Source organism: Oxyura jamaicensis, chromosome 2, assembly GCF_011077185.1.
Source record: "Oxyura jamaicensis isolate SHBP4307 breed ruddy duck chromosome 2, BPBGC_Ojam_1.0, whole genome shotgun sequence".
NCBI classification, from domain to species: Eukaryota; Metazoa; Chordata; class Aves; order Anseriformes; family Anatidae; genus Oxyura; species Oxyura jamaicensis.
Window position 1 is genome coordinate 133,957,265 of NC_048894.1, and position 21,093 is coordinate 133,978,357.

A 21,093-nucleotide genomic window follows, 5' to 3' on the forward strand; every position below is an offset into this window, starting at 1 on the left:
AGACAATATTCAAAGATTTAAAAAAGGCTGCAGGGTGGTATATTTTACTCGAGGAATGAAATGAAGCCTTTGCTCTGAGTTCTATCTCTGCCAGTATATTGGACCAGATTTTGGTCTCATTAGCACCAATATAAATCTGGAATAGTTCCACTAGTCTCTGTAATGTTACTCCCAATATGTGCTGATTTAACTGAGATCACAAGCTGGTCCATTGACCTAAGTGGTGTCAGTGGGGATGTACTGAGAAGAAAATTTGATCTACTAAATTCAAATCCTTGAGGTGTTGTTCTAGCAGCCAAGTTATTTAGAAAGAAAACACTGAACTTGAATGTTGACCCTCCATCCCAGCTGGATCTCCATGTAAACTGTGCTCCTGCTGTAGCCTTTTAAATAGATCAGCAATTTACATTTTAAATAGATGAGCAATTCAAATTAGTGAAATGCCAGAATGTAGGTAGCATGGAGATGGGGGGGGGGGGGGGGGGGGGGGGCGGGATTTAGCACTGCCTGAAATTTCATCAGCATTCAACAGTGTAACCCTCCTAACATTTTCTGAGAACAGAGACTGGATGAGCTGTAAGGATTCAATTACTAAATGTTTGTACAAAGCCTGATGGAAGGAAGTGGCTGTTATGTAAAGGATGAGCAGAAGTTCAAACTGACCAAATCTTCAGATCAACTTAGGACACCTGATTTAGGTGTTATAGCATCTAAAAAGCAGGTGTCTTCTCCTTGCTATCCCCAATCTGCTGTTCAAACCCAACAGCAAGAATTGGGCCTGAAGAGGCCCATACAAGCACCTGTAATTAGTATAGATGGCAAGTGTTTTCTTGTTCTTTTTGTTGTTGGTATTATTATTCCTAATTGGGGGGGGGGGGGGGGGGATAAAAGGGAAACACCTGTGAGAGGAGGCCAGGGTCTGCCTTGTGACAGACATAGATGGTTCTAGGCAGCTCTGCAATAGACCCGCCACAGCTGAGCCCATCAGAGGAGTTTGTGATAACTCTGTGAAATCATTTTAAAGAAAAGTAAAATGAATACTGAGAGAAAAGGAACAAGGCCAGAGCAATAGGTTGTGTGCTCCATGATGGAGTAGGTATACCCCAAAAGAAACACATGGACCCATGATGGAGAAGAGAAAAAAGAAGGAAGAAAAGAATGCTAAATAAAGACCAACAGAAAGAATCCTCTACGGACTACTTGTTGCCTTACCAGAAGGACTGAGTGTAACCTGCAGGGGTAATGAGTTGGATAGAGAGTAGGAAGGGGTGAGGAGAGCTGTCTGGAGTAGAGCTGAGCCTGGAAAAGAGGAGGAAAGCTGTTTTCCCTAAGTATTTAGATATTTCCTTCTCTGGTTCCCAATGTCTGAATCAGTAATTGAATATTTGAATTCAATCAAGTTTCCCAAGTCAAGTCTGTTTTCCCTGTAGCAGTAATTGGTAATTTCCTTGTTTTTATTTTGACCTAAAAGTTCTTTCACTCTCATTGTCCCTGTTTTCTCCCCTGTCCCATGGGGAAAGTAGGAGTAGGTGAGCTGCTGAGTAGGTGCTTTTCTGCCAGCCAGGGCCAACCCGGCACAGTATCAGCACAGATATCAGAAAGCAGCCCAAAACCAGAAAATGAGCAGCAAGAGGGATAGATGCACTTGGACTATGGTGAAGGCAGGTTGAAGGAATGTCTCTGCTCTTTCAGTCTCTTCTGAGGCCTTACATCAGGATGCATTACTTAAGATTACATAAGATTACTTAAATAAATCAAGCCATTTTTGGTTTGGTTTGGTTTTTGGCCTGAGGGCAAGTACTGCCATGTAGCTTGTGTCCATTTCAACTCAGCCATCTTCCTATCCAAAAGAGCAGCTTCACCCATAGCATCTGCTGGACATAGCATGTGACTTGTGCCATTCCCAGGCCTTGACCAGACCTTGCCCACCCATAACTGGTGGGCTTGGGCCTAAACCTTGCTGAGGTTTAGGATCCTGCCAAGGAATCAGTCCAGACAACTGTGGCAGGTTCTACCATGCTCTGCCCTGGTCTCGCTTGCTAGCACAAACGTGGTGGCCTACAAGTCCCTGTCCTGGGATTACCTGGGGGGAGCACAGTACAGGGAGCAGGGACACAACAACCTTACTGCTGGTGCTGGGCCCCGAGCCAGCACAAGCTCATGGGTCATTCACACTTCAGTTGCCCTCTGGCAGCTGTGCACAAGCACAAGGTGATGGCTTTGTGATCTGATTGTTGCTCCTTTAAATGCCCAAATGTTTCTGAGAGCAGGAGCTGTTAGTTCCTGTGAGCTCTGTGGTCCAACATGTATGCAGGTGCCTCTAGGGTTAAACAGTGATGGACTGTAGGTTTCTAAATTTGATTCTTGGACTTTAGCACCAAAGTAGGTGGTCTGAATCTCACTAAAGATAAATTACTGGCAGTGAAAGCAAAGTGTAAACATAGGAAAATGTAAAGGCCAGTGTAAAACTGTATGAGTGCATGGCATTTTCTTCTGGAAGCCCTTGTCTAAGTCAATCTATCATACAGTGGCTCATAGGCACTGTCAGACAGATGTCTGTCTTTCCATCTTCCTGTGGAACTGCAAACACAAGAATAGAGTAATTTGTTAATGTGGACCCAAAATATGCTTGTTTCAATGGGTTTGTGGGGTTATTCAGATGCTAGAAGCACCCAGCCTTTCTGAACCGGTTGCAGGAAAATACAAGACCAGCATAATGAGTGAGATTTTAATGAGGGGTTTTGTTTGTTTGTTTGTTTGCTGCCTTTTCTTCTTCTTTTTTTTTTTTTTTTTCTGTGTTTCCTCATTTCTTTTGTCTCTCCATTCAGGTATTTAACCATTGCCACTGGCTACTAAAATGACTTTCAGCTACATTATTTCTACCTTTGACCTTCAGAGGTGGCCTTACTCCAAATTTGTTTTTTTTGAGTGATAAAACACTGCTCTGGTTCCCATGCATGGGATCATTTCCCTCTTAAGCAACAGCAAAGCCACAGTGCTTATGTTCATCTACATCAATTGTTTCACACACACAAGCAGTCTTTAATTGCTGCCACCAATTAAAAACGTGTAACACAGGCATACTCACTTCGTCCCCGCAGTGCTGGGCTCGGCCTCCCTTTCAGCTGCAGCTTGAAGGAATACCACTCTATTTATCTCCCTGACACACAGCAAACGGCAGTGTCACACAGTTCAGTGTGTGCGTGAAAAAGCATCTGCACCGATCACAATGCTATTACTCTTAATCCCTCCGGCCCTGATATTTGTTCACCTCATGCCAGGAGGAAGAATAGGGGGCAGTTGCTCTGGATAAACAGGAACGACCATGGGAGATGCCCTCAGGAGAAGCTCTGTCTTGATGGACCTTCCCCGCTCTGACAGTGCCGTGCAGCCTGTCGGCTCGGCTGCTGCTCCCTGCAAGGGAAGTGGCAGCTTGGCAGGCTGCTAAAGGTGTGATTGATGGGTGCTGTCGGTCCCTACCTGTCACCTCATTGCACTGACAGGGGTGAGCTGCACCCCTGGGAGACAGACTTACATTGTAAAGCCCACCCGTTCCTTGCAGTGAGACCCTAATGTCCTGCTGCAGTGCTCCTTGCAGGTGGCGATCTACTCCATGGGTTGGGGAGGGTTGAGCAAAGAGCTGGAAACCTTGTTTTTGCTGGCAAGGGCAGTGATATATCTCTCAGAAGTACCTGGAGACACTGGAGGAGTGCTGGCTGCTGCTGAGGGCTGGTTCAGCCTGGGGTTAGGATGGATTCAGCCACAGCTGTGGGGACGTCAGTGAGAGAAACTTGTGGGATGCTGGCACAGCTCCACAGCCGTGCATGTGCAACTTTGAACACGTGCAGAGGGTTTGCAGTGTCTGCCCCTGAGCCCAAGGGATGACAGAGGTGACACAACCGTTCACCCCTGCCTGGGGGAGTCCCTTGTGTGTGCACGTGGCCACACTGGCACATGCAGGTGTGAATTCCTCACCCCGCAGGAGCAAGCCTGAACGCCATCTGACTATGTCTCTGGTTTTGCATCAACCTAAATAAAAGCATCCAGTCAGAATAACAATCTTCCCTGGGAATCAGTTGTGTTTTTATTTATTTATTTATTTATTTATTTATTGGGGGGGTGGGGTGTGTGTGTGTATGAGTGTGTTTGCTAGCAGGAGGTTTAAAGCAACTTTTTCCACATTGCAATTTACAGAGGATCATTCTAGCCACAAAGATTATCTAAATCAAACCCCAGACCATTCAGCCAGCATCAACACAAGGAACCAACAGCAGACAAATCCAGCTGCCTTCCAGCAGCCCCTTCCCTCTCTCACTGTCCTGTTCCCCTCTGCCGCAGGCAGCCCCTGATTGACACCTGGGCAGCCCGATGTACCTCTCCTTCCATCTGGCTCACTGCAGCACTGGGGCTATCAGGCCACGACACCCCAGCGGGCCCACCCAAAACCCACTGACGTCAGTGGAAAGGCTCCCACTGATTTCAGGGAAGGTTTCATCGGACCCTGGCTGAAGCTGAGCCATCCCTTCCAAACTTCCACTTGGTAGCTCATAGGCTGGCACTGGTGGCGCATGAAGACTTTGGGGGAAAAACATGCTGCTCCGCTGCCTGCAAGGAGAGCTCTGATGCCACTGCTGGATCATTCCTTTCATCTGATGCCTTGGATAAGAGTGCGTCTCACAGCTTCCCTTTCCCCTCCAAATCAAAGGCAGCGACTGCAGCTGCACAGCCCGGCGGGTCTGTTTAGTTTCTGTGGGCCAACAGCCACCAGCTGTAGAGGCTGCTGTGCTTTTTGCTGGATGGGAGCTTTTAATTCCAGTAGACAATGTGTACAAATATTTCCCATATCAAAATTGTTCCATATCTTCCAAAGTTAATTAAATGCTAATTTTCTAATGAGGTGACAACAATGGCAACAACCTGTTATCTGCATGCTAGCTAGTGCCCGTAACCAACGGGTGAGCACAGAAACCCTGTGCCATTATTAAACTGAATTCCTATATTAATTAATTACTTTTGTGGCTGTATTATTCTAAAGCTGGTCAGAAATGCAGATAGCAATTAAATGTAAAAAAAAAAATTACATTATTTTTGAGATTGCAGAGTTTCTTTGTGGTATTTATTATTTCATGGTGTTGTTATAGAAACCTCTTACACGTTTTCATGCTCATTGCTTGTTAGTTTAGCAAGAAATGCTGGAAGGAAAACTCAGGATAAAAGTGCTGTTCAACATACCTTGAGCACAAATTAAGACATAACAGTTTCCTGAGTTGTGGAATAAAAAGGAAAAAGCCGCTTGGAATTCATATTAAAGGGTGACCATATAGCTGTCTTCACACCCAGAAAATGACTTTGGCACTCAAAATCTCACAGAGGTTGAATTTATGTGCCTACATCCAAAACAGAGATTTTGTTGTCTAATCCAGGAGGTTTCTGAACTCCCCCCAACTTCAGCTGCCAGTTCAGAAGATCCCAGACATCTTAAATCCTGATGATACCCAAGAGCTCCTCAATCTTAAAAAGGTCAATTTGCCAAACATCCAATTCATGCACCAGATTACTTGGGACCCCAAAAATATGTTCCTCCACTTATCTTTCCCCAGGACTGCTTCAAATCCTCTGAAAATTCCTACCAAACAACTCTGAAATTGGATTTTACATAAAACACAATGACAGCTATAAATTTCCTTTGAAATATGCTGGAGTCAAATACTGCAATATTTGAACAGGATATGAGAGATACCTTCAATGCATTACTCTGTCTGGTCAAAACTCATTCCTCTTGTAATACACCCTAGCCAGGAGGCTTCATTTCTCTGGAAGTTGGTGTGAGATTTTCCCATCCCTTTTCAGAGAAAAGTCATGGCAATTTGCATCAGGACTGTGATTTTAGAGACGTGACAGCCACTCCACCTTTGACAGAAAAGGTTTAGGCACCTACCATCGAGAGAGTGTTCAGATGGTGGGGAAAAGGACAAATCCTCATGATGGCATAGAAATTCAAAAGCCATATTGGGGAAGGGGAGGGCATGTGATTTCAGACAGGCTCCTGGCTTCCACTTCTCCCTGTCCTTTGACTGAAATAAGGCACCGGGCTCTGTCCTTGTGAATCTGACATTCCCCATGTGTTGTTCATGGAGTGTGGGCAACCAACCAAAGATCAGGGAACTGAGATACTGAATAGTGTAATGCTAGAGTGTGGCGATAGATGAAACCTTCACTGGACTTGAATCTTCTTAAAATCTGGTGTTTTGTATTTAGGAACTTCCGAATGTTTTTCTGCCATCAGCCAGTACGGTTCAAAAGTACAAAGGACACTTTCCCCCACATTGGAGTACAGATTCTGCTAATGAAGACTGCTCCAGATTTGAGTTGGAATAAGTTGTATACACCATATTTTGATAAACATGTAGCAGAGTTCCATGTAGATAATTTTGTAGCTATTTTTAAATGGTATAAATCTTTTCACAATGAGTAACAGGTGAGATGCACCTGTAAGCCATTTCTCTCAGTGCTTCAACAGGAGGATGTCCTACAAATGAATGATAAAGTCTGCCAGGAAAATGAAGCCATAATGTGAAATTCATGCTCAAAAGTGTTTAAAACAATTTGTTTACTGAATTCAGACAAATACCTCCGAACTGTTTTCATTACATCTAGTGCTAACTGAGCCAAGGCAAAAAATACAACACTGATAATAAGCTACAAGTCCATTCACATTAAGCATTAAGGTAGATAAATACCTTTACTCTATTCCTGTGAGCTTCTTTCTATTCCAAATCTGGACAAATAAATCCTTATTATCCATTCCTAGCATTAGATAATGATGATAATAATAATAATAATAATAATTTACATTTAAATAGAATATTTAATTCATTCCACCTCTGGAATGAATCACAACATCTGCTTAAACACAGATAGTATCATTGTTGTGTGATAGATTAGAATCAGGAGAAGGGGAAACGGTGTAAATAATTTTCCTTTTATTATTATTTAATAGTAAATGGAAAATTATTTGAGTTGAGGTCTGTAGGAAAACAACAGCTAAAAATGCTCACCTTTCAGAAAAGTTCTATAGGGAGTTTTTGGAGATTTGCCTCAACTGAAAGACAAAGTCTTACTCTGTATAGCTATCCAGATACCATAATTAGGAAGGGACTGGGGATGGAAAAACTGCCCATGATGGACCAAACTGTGCAGCTTCCCAGTGACTGTGAAATATGTTCTGAGCAAATCTCAGGATGAAGCCTGCTGTCACCACAAAGTGAGCAAAGTGAACTGCTGTTTAAGATGCCTATGTTCATCCCAACCTATCACATTTATCTTAACGAATTTAGTAGCATTCTGCATCATGGACTTAATTAAAATAAATAAAAGTATTTTAATTATTAAAATATTTAAAATTATTTTAATTATTAAAATATTTAAAATTATTTTAATTATTTATTATTTAATCATTAGAAATAAGTATTTTAGTCTGTGACTGAATAGCATATACAACTGTTCAGTTATTTTTTGGCAATGAGTGCCTAGGTTTCTTTTCCCCACTATAATTTCAATTTAGGACTATTCAGTAGTTGCAGCACCATCTTGGTTTTCTGTGAAAAGCAGCAAATGCATTCCACTTTTTTAATGCAGCACAAGGAAACACCTGTGTGGGAGACAGCAAGTGATACGGCCTTCTGAAGTTCTGCTTAGATCTTGGTCACGATTAGAGATACATCAGTATCTCTACTGATACAGAGATATATCAGTAAAACAAACAAACAAACAAACAAAAAAAACAACACAAATGAACAAACAAACAAAACTCTTGTTGTAATACCCACAACAGCTGATGAATTGCACAATATTATAAATGTTGGGGAATTACAACATTTTTATCCTTGTTTATGTATTATCAAAGTTCTATTTTCCCATTTGCTTCAGGAATTCCTAATCCATTTATTCAACACTCAAAGCAAAGTTCTGTCATGCTTTCAATGCAGGCTGCTTCTCCCTGGGTAGAGCTCTCTCTTCTTCAGCAGGGGTTGCACGCTGTACTGGACATTTCCCCATGTCTTCACTGGCTTCAGAAAATGTTTTGTCAGCAGAATGGGCCCATGCTGTCACCACATGTGATAGAGCTGAGGGTGATGTGAGAGCTTGGCTGAGCCTTGCAGTCCCACTGAGCCCTCCTCAGTGTCCAGGCCTTTGTAACTCTTCCCCTGGGGAAAAGTCTTTGGCTTCTGATTTATCCCCCAAACCTCATTTGTCCTATGCTAGTCCAAAACTACACTTTTTTGCTGGATTGTTTGTGAAAAGCTGGGCTAATGTTTCAGTTGTAAATTTGCCCCCCAGGAGGCTCCCCCTGAGCACCAGGAGCCCTTCTGTGCTGTGCGGGTGATGGAGCCCTGGCACAGGCTGCCCAGAGGCTGTGGGGTCTCCTCCTTGGAGCCCTTCAGAAGCTGCCTGGACGTGGTGCTGGGCACCCTGCTCTGGGTGTCCCTGCTTGGGCACGGGTGGCACTGGGTGGCTCCCAGAAGGTTCTGCCGGCCTCAGACACTCTGGGATTCTGTTACAGCACAAACTTAGATTAACAGAAAATGAATTTATATGGGAACATTGTGGGCTTTGGAAGGAAAGATGGCTTGCTCACTTACTACAAGGCTAGTTCTCCAGTCAGGCTTTATAATGAACATGATGGGGCTACGGTAATGTCATTCATATGTATGTTGCTAATGTATTGCTTTAGGTTCTTAAGTTCTCCTTAAGTCATAGACAAAAAAGATAAAACTATGCTACAGCAAATTTAGAACATTTACATAAAAAGTTGAATTTGTTTGAACAGGCCCAGAGTCTTTCTCAAAACCCTGTACCACCATACAGACAACAGCCACAAGCCACCCTAAGAGCAGTCGGTGGCAGCCCTTCAGAGATCACAGTCCCACAATCCTGCACACACCCAGAAGCAAATTTAGTACTGGCGTGATGTGAAGTGGGCCAGCCTGTCACCAGGTTGTTCCAAAAGTTACCCATGAGGTCCCAACACAGACAAGGGGCAGACAAGCTGGGAGGGCAGCCATCCTTTAACAGCAGGGTCACACATCTACAGCTCCAGACTGTCTTCTACTCCCTAGTGACTTCTGGTGTGGGCAGCTGTCCACTGTACATCCAGATCAGCCAAAAATCAACCCTAAACCAACCCAACGTCTAAGTTCCCTTCATTTGTGACTAGAGTTGGATTTAGACACCATCCTCCTGACAAGTTAGCATACAGGCTTTGTGTCCCTCGAGGCTTCTGCTCATCCTCCCACCTGCATTCCTGTCTCGGTTTTGCCTCCAGGGTATTGCTTGCTCAGGAGTGCTTCAGGGATAAGCCCTGTCAATGCTTAAACAGCTTGGAGGGCTGATGCGACAGCAGGGAGCATCATCAGCCACCCTGGCCCTGCGGGGACTGAGGAATCCCAGAGCAGGCAATACTGTGGGGAGAAGTGTCCTGAGGGCATAACCATGAGCAGACCACTGCCTTCTGTAACATAAACTGCCCTGCCAGAGGTGCTGCATCCATCCCTGTGAGCAACAGCGATCTGCATCAGCCAGAGTGAATCAAGCTACCATCTGTGTGGGCATTTTTTTTTTTTTTTTAATGCAGCTGCCACATATATATAGAAAGCAAATCATTAGGAACATTACGATATTAGACAAATCAGCTTTGTTTTTCAGAGGGATGAAAGCTAGATATGTAATTCACAAATAGTGGGTGTTGGTGGGTAGTAGCATTACACAGAGGCTTTCAAGCTCTTTTCTCCTGTGTGAGCAAGTTTTCATTATTGGAGAGGCATAATGTGTAACTGCTGCTAAGTGGCCATGCAAAGTTTGTTTTTCCCGAGCTCTCAGGTAGGGTGAGCTCGCCAAAGGCTTGGTCTTTGGATGGAGAGGCAGAGCTGCTCCTTTGGGCCATGACACTGCTGTGGATTTGAGGTTCTGCAAGAACCAGGTGATTGCTGGTTGCTGCCCTCATTTCAGGACTGCATATTCAGCCTTACACTTCACTGATTATTCTTCCACTGGGACATACAAGGCCCAAACATTTTTCCATTGTGCTTTCCAAACAGGCACAAGAGCATCTTTTCTGGAGTACTTTATACCAGTTCCACCTTCAAGGACATCTGTGATGTCTGCCTCTAAATGATTAAGACTAGCATACAGCAGAGCTTTTGCAGAATATCCTCCTTTTCTTCCTCATTAGTCTGCAAACTTCAGCTTACAGCCTATGCTAAGGTCAAGGAACACGTTGTGAGAGGAGCAACATAAGACAGAAACTCTCACACATGTGACAGTCTCTGTATTCCTCAAGACTTCTGAGACACAGACCAACTTGACAGCACAAGAAAATGTTGCTGGTGGATCTGTTTTTGATATTTGTCTGTGAGGCACGTAATAGTGGGGTATCTATATAAGCTATAATTTAATGAACTGAGATCTTTATTTCTGCAGCTCTCCAAACTGGGGCAGCTAGGTAGCCTGGTGTTTTGTAATCCTGTTTTACTTAATTAAAGTCTTTGTGTTGGCTGCGTGGAAAGATGTTACCCTGTTACTAGCAGATGATGAAAGGAGGCAGACATCATTAGTGTACATTACTCTTTCCTCAGCCTCCATCAGAGCTGGGGCCTCTGTAGTTCCTCTGGAACAGAATTAACATATTTCTCATTGAAATGTTTCTATTCTCTCTTGTTCAGCTGCATACATTCCCCGTAACAAGTATTAAATTGTTTGGTTATCTGTAATGTGCCCAGACTTTCACAAAGGTTCATTCACAAATGAACTCCTGCTGTTAGGTCAAGAAAGGTCTATTTTAGCACTTGCAGCTCCTATAATATTAAGTTGTTAATGAATTGACCAACTTTTCATCATACTTAGCATGAGGGATGCTTCTTACGGCCTCAACTCTGACTCCTGAAGAGCAAGATTTCACTGGGGTCCTCTCATAAGTTTTCTTGGGTTTATGCCATCGCAGGAGGGAGTGCATAAGAAGTAGCATCTGGCAGTACATCTGCATCCAGTCCCTGATGGCATCCTGAGATCCATCTGCCCAGGCGCGATCCTCCTTTCGTACAGAGCTTGACATATCTGGTACCCCACTGCCAGACAACCTCAGCACATACATCTTGCTCCAAGGGAGGCTGAGTCACTTTTTCAGTGTCTTCATCTTTTGTTGACCTCCTTGCTAACCTGATGTAAGAGTATGTGGTCTCTTTTCAAATTGCTCACCGCTCTCTGGAAGGAATCTGCTGAAGAGCCTTGACCTGAGCAAACAGACCAATGACCCTAAAGTCTTAATTCTTTACAGAAGACACAAAAACTATGATGGTAACTGAAATAAATGTTGATGAGTGTGTGTGACAAAACCCCAGGCTTTGCAAGGAAGCAGCAAGGAAGCAAGGAGGGCCCGTAGGCCTGCTCCACAGTTAGCTGATAAGCTGAAAGTCAGTTGTCATTTCTTTGTTATTGTAAACCATGATGCATTTTACATTATTGTACATATCATCCAGTAGACCCTTTCAGAGAAACCAAATAATTGAATACTTAACAGGGATGCATTAATTTTCTTCACTTCTTGGAAATAAAAAATCATTTTTTATTCTGAGTTGGCAATGAAGGTCCCCAAACTAGTGGCGGAATAGGAGGGATAACAGCTTTGCGGAAGCTAATCTACAGATTTGTAATGTAAGGCAGTGAGTATATGACAAAGGAGTAAGACCTACATTTATCCTATATACATGTGCATTGTAATGAAAACTTCCTTTCAGTATTATATTACTGTTTAAATTTAACACATTTTATGCCCATGCATGTCTCCTGTGCTGCAGCAATGATTACTGTTTCCAAATGCCCTTGCTCACAGGGAGTATTTTTCTTTCTCCTTATGTGTACATTTTACATGAAGATGTACAAAACAGAAGCTATCTTCTGCTGCACACAGTATTCATTTAGTGACATGTCTCTTCTGTGTCTAGGAGCATGATATAGTGTAGCAGAATCAATTGCCACCCAGAGTTCAGGGTGCAGCAATCAAAGGAAACTTTGCAGGTTGTCTCAGATGCATTGCCTCTCCATCACCCTGTACCACCAATACAGTCCAGTCATAGCAGTTTGTATAAAAGAGATTAAACAATCTATGTGAAGAGTCTCATACATATTTATTTTTTTTTTCAGTTGTTTTTCAGGAATTACCCACTCCAACATGATATCAAGCTGAAAATTTCCTATACAGAAGGTAAAATTAGCAGTCAAGGAATAATTTCAAAACCTTTGCTCTTGTTAGAGTTATAGATCTGAATTTTCCAAGAAGAAATTATCAAATTTCAGCATTACAATCTTTGGAAAAAATCATACAGATGACAAGTAATTCCTATTTTGATGCAACCCTTAAGCAAAGAGAGGTAAATTACCATTGTGTAACATTTCAAATAAGATGCTACATTTGACCAAACTGTATCAAACCAAAACAAAACAGCTTTTCTATTAATTAAAGATGATGAATGCCTATGAGAAATAAACAAATAAATAAATCTGCAGTATTGTCATGAATAATACAATCATGTTTTTAGCTTGTCTTACTTTAATGTGAACTCACAATTCTTCATGTATAAGTGTGAAGACTGTTAAATAACATTCACAGGAATACAGCAGGTTTTAAAGGGCTGCTTTTCATACTTGAAATCTGGGAAAAAATAAAAAAATAAAAAAATTTCTAACATAGGTTGCCCAACTTTAAGTGAATTTGTGGCTTTGGTAATAATAGAATCAAGGAATGGTTTGGGTTGGAAGGGACCTTTCAAAGCCCACCCAGTTCCACCCCCTGCCATGGGCAGGGACACCTCCCACCAGCCCAGGTTGCCCAAAGCCCCATTCAGCCTGGCCTTGAGCACCTCCAGGGATGGGGCATCCACAGCTTCTCTGGGCAACCTGTGCCAGGGCCTCACCACCCCCAGAGTGACAAATTGCCTCCTAGCCTCTAATCTAGATCTCCCCTCTTCTAGTTTAAAGCATGTCTAGTTTAAAGCCCCTTGTCCTATCACTATCTGCCTGAATAAAAAGTTGCTCTCCAAGTAAAAGTTACTCTTCAAAGATCTGAAAAAGCCTCTCTACCGTCTCCAACAATCTGAAGAAGCCCCTCTACTGTCTTCTCTGTTCAGCAGGTTCTATTATTATTTGAAGGGCAGAGACACAGTGGCACAATGGTAAAGTAGTGCCTGAGATCAGCAGATTGAGAATAGCTACAGTTAATGAACAAATAAACACAGATACGACCATCTGACTTCTAAGAAGGGACAGTCACAAGCTCATTTGGGCAGCGAGAACCGATGCTACAGTTATTAAAACAGCCCTGCTTTAATTAGAAAACTATAGCACCTTAGCTCATCTTTTTAAATGAGAAGCTAAAGGAAGCCACCAAAAGACAAGAAAGAAGATAATGATATAAGAACTCTTAACTATGTGGGCCAGTGTGAAGGATCCTGAGGTAAGAAAGGCTAAATAAAACCTCCCTGACTTCAGATTTTGCTGTCCTTCCCAAAGCAGAGCAGGTCTTTCTGTATTATAGAGTAATAACTACTTGAGGTCTCTTCAGTTTCAGCCAGGTGAGAGCAGGGCAGGTGGCAGGTCATCCTGCCCTTGCAAAAGGATAATGTCTACAGCTTTCCTACCAAAAGCAGTAGGCATGAGCCTGGCACCCTTTTACTGGAAAGCACTCCCACACTGAGTAAGGCAAACAAATGTGCAGAAACTAGTTTCAAATGGACAACAACAACAACAAAAATAATAAAAAAATAAAATTAAATTAAAAAAAAAAAAAAAAACAAACTTTTTTTCTGGCACCTCCCTGAGAACCCAATAAATAAAAGTATAAAGCCTCAACCTCTCAGCTTCTCTTTATTGTGGTAACAAATCAGGCTCCAGTGATGGTAGGAGACTTGCCCTCTAGGTTAAGCACTGCTCTGTTCTTTTCTGTAGCCTGTCCAAAGCAATCCAGGAGCGCAGTCCACTCCAAACACCAGCAGCTCCCCGCTGAGCAGGGGTGATGCTTGAGGAGTGCAGAATCAGCAAAAGGGTTCCCCGGACATTTCCCTCCCTGTCTGTCCTCTCTGCTGTTCAGATCACAAGAGAAGAAAGTGTCTCCAGAGAAATGAAGACATTGCCAATATCAGTAAGAACATTTACATTTAACTCAGTAGCAGACACACAGAGCTACTCTAGCTTGGCTTTGTTGTTCGTGGTGGTGTATTTAATGTGAAGGTAGTAACAATTAGCCAGGTGTAAATTTACCAAACCCTGCTTATTCCTTACTTAAATATATGAACCATTGAACCTCCGAGAAGCTGTTTCATTTCAGATATCTTCATTTCCTCCTGCTGCCCCCACCCCCCTTTTTTTTTTTCCCTACAAAAAATAAAAAGTTGAGTGAGCTCTGATTTGACATCAGAATTAGCATTTCTTCTACCCTCTTCTCTAGCAACATGGTGACTTGCATGGTGGCTGTCTTTTGGAAGAACTGGCCATTTTCATTGTTTCCTTCCACTCTCATTCCCAGGAGGGCTGTGATAGGACAAAGGCATCAGTTTGTCACTGTACTCCATGCTCACCTCCCGTGCGTCTGCTTTATAAATTCCTACAATTTCCTTTTGAAATGGCAGGCTCCCAAAAATATGTATGCTGATCAGTTTTTCCAAGGTTCAGCAAAATGTAGCTCTTCATATCTCATAATATCTACATCTATAACTAACCAGAACAAACACCTCTTGGGAAGAATTTGGGCAAGACACGAACTATAAACTACAGGGCTGCCAGCTCTTATCTGCTTTTCAGTGACTAAGAATAAGACAAGGGAATCAGGACTCTCGTTTGACTAGTCATGTATTTATTTGTGGCTTTAACATGCAAAACCAGTATAACAATTATAGAAGTTAGAAAAAATATATAGCACTGGAAAAAGTACTCATGCAAAATGAGGCTTCTACTTGAACTATTCTTCACAATCACCAGTTAGTTGATTTGTCCCAATATTTATAGTTCATCGTTAAAACTGCCAAAACTGGCAACCACCAGGATTGTTGTCTCAATTAAGGACAGTAAACAGATTGTCCCATTTTTTTAAATGAAAAAATCCAAAATGTAATACTTCACAGTTTAACATGTTTATTCATTTAAACGAGCTAAAAAATAGTGGTGTGACATCTGCTTGAGAGACACTGGTACCTAACATTTTGGCTGTCTCCCCACCAATTTGGTTCTGATTAAGGAGGGGTGGGGGTGGAAGAAGAGTAGAGGATTCTGTCAGTTAAATGCATTGATAAACTACAAAAAATATTTCTTCACTCTTGGAAAAGTGTAGAAATGCATCTACAAAAGAATGTATTACAGCAAACTAAGAGGATGATGGGGAAAAGGGCTGCGATATATCTGCGTCGGCTCTTTCAGGGAAAAATATTGTAAGCATATGATCACAGACAATCTTTGCCAGTTTATTTATCTCATGGATTCATTTCCCAAAGTGCAGGCATAATCCACCACAAAATCTTTTAAGAAGCAGTTCCAACGTCACATTTCTGCTGTCTTATTGATGTGCCATATTGTTATTTTCTTAGTCATAAGCATCGCTAATTATTATGCTACTGTAAGTAAAACTTGAAATGTGATCAAGATCTGTAGTATCCTGTTTGTTGGCACTCTAACTTGCATAGTCTGCATTTCAAGTACAGTACTTTACAGAAAATTGTCCCAAATACATTTGACCTTCACCAGTTGGCTCAGTTGTGCCTTTTATAGGCACAATCCCATACATCAGAGCAAAATGAATCATCACTCTACTGGGAGCTGCTAGCAACGGTTTCCTCTCCGAAGGGGCAGCATTCAAAACTTGGCCCTAATTCAGCAGAAAAGCCTCTTCCTTGGTAGCAGTTTTCATGGACATGGGATGGGTGGTTTTGTAGGGCTTCTACTGTGCCTTCGTTTAGAAGTTGTTTAGAAGTTGCCTCCAAATATAGCTTGTTAGGTCAACTACTCTAGATTATACCGAAATGAAAGGATGAGTTTGCTGGTGTTGCGCATCTTCGCAGTTATGTACGTGCTGTCCCTGCTACAAACTGGTCTGATGAATGGAAGGAGCTATGACATACCCTGAATCACATGATGTCCATATGATATGCAACAGTGAACTTTAAATAAAGCGTTCTTCAACAAAAGTTTAAATACATCTCTAGGGTCCATTAGGGAAATGCTTAACATGCCTCCTAAGCTTCCAGTAAAATATATTTATGGACTCTAGGAAATGGAGTTAAAGCCTTTCCTTGGCAATGCTCACCAGCAGCACTAGTAAAACTGCTATACTGAGGCTTCTGTCCTGAGATGGTCTACATGCTGGTTCTGCCTCTGTGGGATCAAAGGGAGAAGAAAAAACTGCTGAGGAAATATTTACTGAGCAAAATCACTGCTGGAAGGCTGTCGTGCCTTCCGAGCCAGAGACTCTTCCAGATGGGACATCCACTCCCACCCACCACGCGAGGGCCCAGTATAGGCATCTCCACCACAGCCTCTGCCTGAAAGAAACTCTGTTTACTCCACAAGCAGACTGAAGTCTACTCTGTTCCCAGAGGTAAATATCCTTGAAAAAACCTACTCAGTCAAGCCAGGGCTGCAGTGTAAGTGATTTGAACAGCAATCTTTCTTTGAAGCAAGCGTATAAAAACATTACTTTTATAATAAAGTCATGCTGTCTGAAGTTGATGGGAGCTACACGGAACAAATTTGTCTGCAGAAGATCTGCTGTATTGGTTGGATAAGATGCTAAGGGAAGTCCTCTTTATTGTCTTTTAAGTAGGCTACACTTAATTTGAATATGAGCTCAGAGATTAGAAAGGTATAGAATAATACAAATATTCTAAAGCTGGTGAATATCACTGAGCACACTTGAACATTGTGCTGTCTAGATTGCTTTAGTGTCCTTTAAAATGTATATGTAATTCAATGTGACACCTCCAACATTAATAAGAGCACAAAGATAATACAAATACATTTATTATTAACATAGGCACTAAGCAACTCATACAAAGATAGATGGTCCAAAAATGAGGAGACATATTTCAATCTGAGATATACTTAAGAGCAAAATAAGCCACCTGTTTGCAAGACTCAAATCGGTTCCTATTCTAAATTACCAGGTATGGTCTCTACAGTGCTCTAGAAAGTAAAAATAACTTCAGGTTAGATTACGATCTCCTTTAAGTAAATCAACAGTAATTTCAGTGGATTCATAAATGAGTAAGCTCATAATCCAAACTCATTGTTAATATTGTTGTGCTTGTGCCTTTTAGAAAACCAGGGATGAAAAATTTTATGAAAGGTGGAGGCTTTTAGCTTTAAAAACATATTGACATGGTTCCATTAGAAATTATTGTGCTGATAAGAGAAACAGTGTGCTTGCTGCAATATTTACCAGTTATTTCTGTGTACACTGAACAGAACTCTATCCAGTTTATCTAAGCAACAGAAAATCTTCTCATTACATGACAATATCTTTCATGTAAATGAAATGGCCTAACCTTAACGAAGCCAACAGGCAAACTGGCACTTGTGGGCAATATGGACTGATAAGCCACAAAACAGGAAAGTTGCTTCAGTCACACATTTATGCACTTCAGATTTTGTCTGTGAGTCATAATTACGGGAAATGAGATCTTCATGTTCTAAGAACTTCACGTTCATAAATTTGACAGTAAGAATAGCATGCTTTTTAATGTAACCAATTCAGAAAGCAAGTTACGAGACAACTTGCATGATGGGGATAACCACACATCATTCTGAGACCACATACCTCCCGGGGAGCTACATACACACATTAAGAAAGCAATCCTTCCAGCATTTTATGGAACAAGAAAATTGCTCATGCAAAGTAAAAGGAGAGGTCTGTAGGTTCTGTGACATGTGGTGTGGCACTGGTGAAATGAACGGCATGTCACATCCAAGAAGACAGATTGTGATATGCTTTTCTCTACACTGAAAGGCGGGCCATGTGTCAGAAAATTTTTCACCATAAATTCAACGTGTTGGTAAGCGTTTGGTCACGTATAAGAGTATTAGCCACCTATAAGTCACATGAATGTATAAATGGTAAGATTTTGTGTCTGTAACAGTCATAATTAGAAAATGAGAAATATTTGCATGTATGTATTTTTCCCTTTCGTATTCTTGGAAGACAGTTGTACTCTGAATTTCTAGAGGAGTTGTTTTGCACTGCATAAAGTGAATAAGGAGTGCGAGAGATAAGAAGTGTATCCTTAGAGAGTCATAACGTATATGGTCATAGTTACTGTATGGTTTAAAAATTAACTGCATCGATCTGAGTTCCTTAAGTGGTGATAATGGGACTGTGTCAATTTAAAATAAATATATTTTCCATTATAATAGTTGCTAGGATTTGGTACGCCTTTGTCTTCAAAATCAGCGTATGGAATCTTAATCAGGCATTTCTGGAACAAGTCAGTAAATGTCTCATTTACAGTTAAACCTAACCTTCAGCCCACAAACTGGTATCAAAGATACAACCAAGCTAGTTTGCTAACAAAATTTCAGAATTATAGTATCTTTTCTGGAAGTTAATCTGCCTAACTCATTTGCACATTCAGTACTAATGGCTCCATGCTCTTCTTGGTTTCAAAACGAAACCAAACTAGAGAAAGACTGACCACAAATTTAAAGGATCAAACCAAAACCTTTACAACCATAAGCTCAGTAATATGCTGAAGCTGAAGCAGAACAGTGTAAAAGTAGAATTTAACAGCTCCCTGCATACCAACTTCTTCAAGTTGCTTGTGGTTATCAAAGGCATCAGAAATGTTACCTACACTTCATATTCTGAAAGAGACCTTGTGAAAATTAAAGGATGACACAGAGCCAGGATTTTCCCAATTATTGGAAGTGTACATAAAAAAAAAAAAAAAAAAAAAAAGCCTCTTAATACTTACAACTTCACACATTAGTTTGATTATAAAAATGATTGCATAACCAGAAAGAATTTTTTTACAACATCCCCCTCACAGGTAGAGCCAGTTGATACCACAGACAACAGGAAGAGTATAATTAAAATATAACTTTGACTTTATATTAATAATAGAGCAATACACTAATTAAACCCAACATCGACTGAACTTTCTATTTACACTAGTTCAGACAGCACAGGAGGCAAAGAACTGTGTTTCAGAGGCATATGCGAATGCTAGAGCTTCTGTCATCCAGGTGCCATTTCTGACAGAACACATGTGTGCTGAACAGTTGGCAAAAGAATGAAAAAGATTACTGTAGATATATGGGCACACAGAATCTGGGATGACATAAAATTAAGTCCATATAGGAGGTGACAGACTGCTTCTAAAAAGATAATTTTTTCCTACAATTTCTTCCATCTTTGTGTGTGCATGTGTGCACACACATTTACAAGAAAGATAAAAAAGGAGAGAAAGACTCAGGGTTTTTTGATATACTTTAAATATAAAACAATAAAAGATTATTTTATTTGGTATTTCTGCTTCCTCTTGGGAAAGGGAAAGGAACTTAATTTGGCTATTAGGAAGCTTTGATTCCTAAATTTACTCAAGGCAGATTCTTCTCCTGTGAAGTCAGTATCAATACCCATGATAATAATAGCACCTGTCTTTTGACATCAAAGTTCTCTGCCTGAGAAAAAATAATGTAAACAATAAACTTCATGTGTTGTACTGCAGCTCCTGGCTTCGGTGTTAACCAAATATACTTGCCGGGCATGAGTGTTCTTCCTTTATTTTGGAGATCTGGAATGTAGAAGTAACTGATGTATTGCAAAACTTACTAATTTGGACTGCAAGAAATGGCATTGTTTACTGTCTCACAGTGAAGAGACTGTGTTCCTACGTAGTCTTGGTTCAAGCTGAAGAAATCTTGATGATAGATTCATTGCATCTGCTAGTTTTCATCTGGATCCAGATCAAGGTCAACTTCATTGGAAATGTTAAGATAAAAGAAAGCATAGAAAGCCAACAAAAATACCAATATAGCTGCAAGGACAAGGGCAACTTCCTGTAGAAATAAATAAAAAAAAAAAAGTAAAACAGAAACTGTTAGGAACACTATTATAATTTAAGATAAATAAGAAATAAATGTTACTTCCCTTCTATAACACACATCAAAATAACACCAGATGTAGACTCTACATAACATATCAATACTTTAATGATTTCTTCTTTTTGATTACTGATTCAGAGTGTTATAAAATACATTCACTTAATAAAGATTTTGGTGAGTTTGATACGCTGCCAGAAATAATATACTTGGCTTAAAGATCTTTGGTCTGACCTAGAAATAGGAGCTTTATGTCCTTTTATTATTCATCCCTTCCTTTTTACAAGAAAACAGAATTCATGAACCACAGTTTTGAACACAAATTTAAGTTATGAATTTACACTGTGAATTTTGATGTTTTCTAGCAATATGTTACTGCTTTTTGCCAACAAATTTGTAATTTTTTAATGAAGCAAACAAAGTATGGTGGAAGTCAATGAAAATTGCTACCTCTACCTCCCAACCTCCTGGCATGCATTACAATATGGATCTACAAAATCCCTCAGAATTGGATGAAACTTTTCTTCTTTCCCCTCTTCAATAAGGCAAAAAGCACAACAATTCACACTTGCACTTGCCTCTCTTCCCATAAAATATTGCAACTTGCTGCATCTTCCTTAATTAACATAAAAGAGTCTTCCAAAGTATACATGATTTATAGCAGCTTTCAGAATCAGAAAAAATGTTTTTCTACTAAACGTCATATTCACTATGTGACTGCCTATCATCATATTCTGTCTTAAGGCTGGACTCTGTTAAGCTCCAGCTTTAGCTCTTGGATATAACAAATCCGAATGTGATCATCCTTTTTATAACACTACTTGCAAAGTTGCAGTGTTTCAGCTTTTTAAGTTTTTACTTTCCAGGAAAGCACAGCACACTCCCTTTAGTGTTGACTCCCATTTTGTTAGACAATAAAAGAAGAAATACAAATTTGAGAAAAACCCTTACATTCCTCCA

The 21,093-nt window shown here is 40.9% G+C and overlaps 1 protein-coding gene across 2 annotated transcripts in view; it reads right to left on the reverse strand.

Annotated features, from left to right (window-relative positions):
- Nucleotides 1-14,880: 14,880 nt before the first annotated feature.
- TRIQK (triple QxxK/R motif containing) overlaps nt 14,881-21,093 on the reverse strand; it is a 62,587-nt gene continuing 56,374 nt past the window's right edge. For both annotated transcript variants that reach the window (XM_035317833.1, XM_035317832.1), the window contains exon 4: nt 14,881-20,091. In XM_035317833.1, coding sequence (XP_035173724.1) covers nt 19,978-20,091 — 114 coding nt within the window. In that variant the 3' untranslated portion in view covers nt 14,881-19,977. The remainder of the gene's footprint in view (nt 20,092-21,093) is intronic.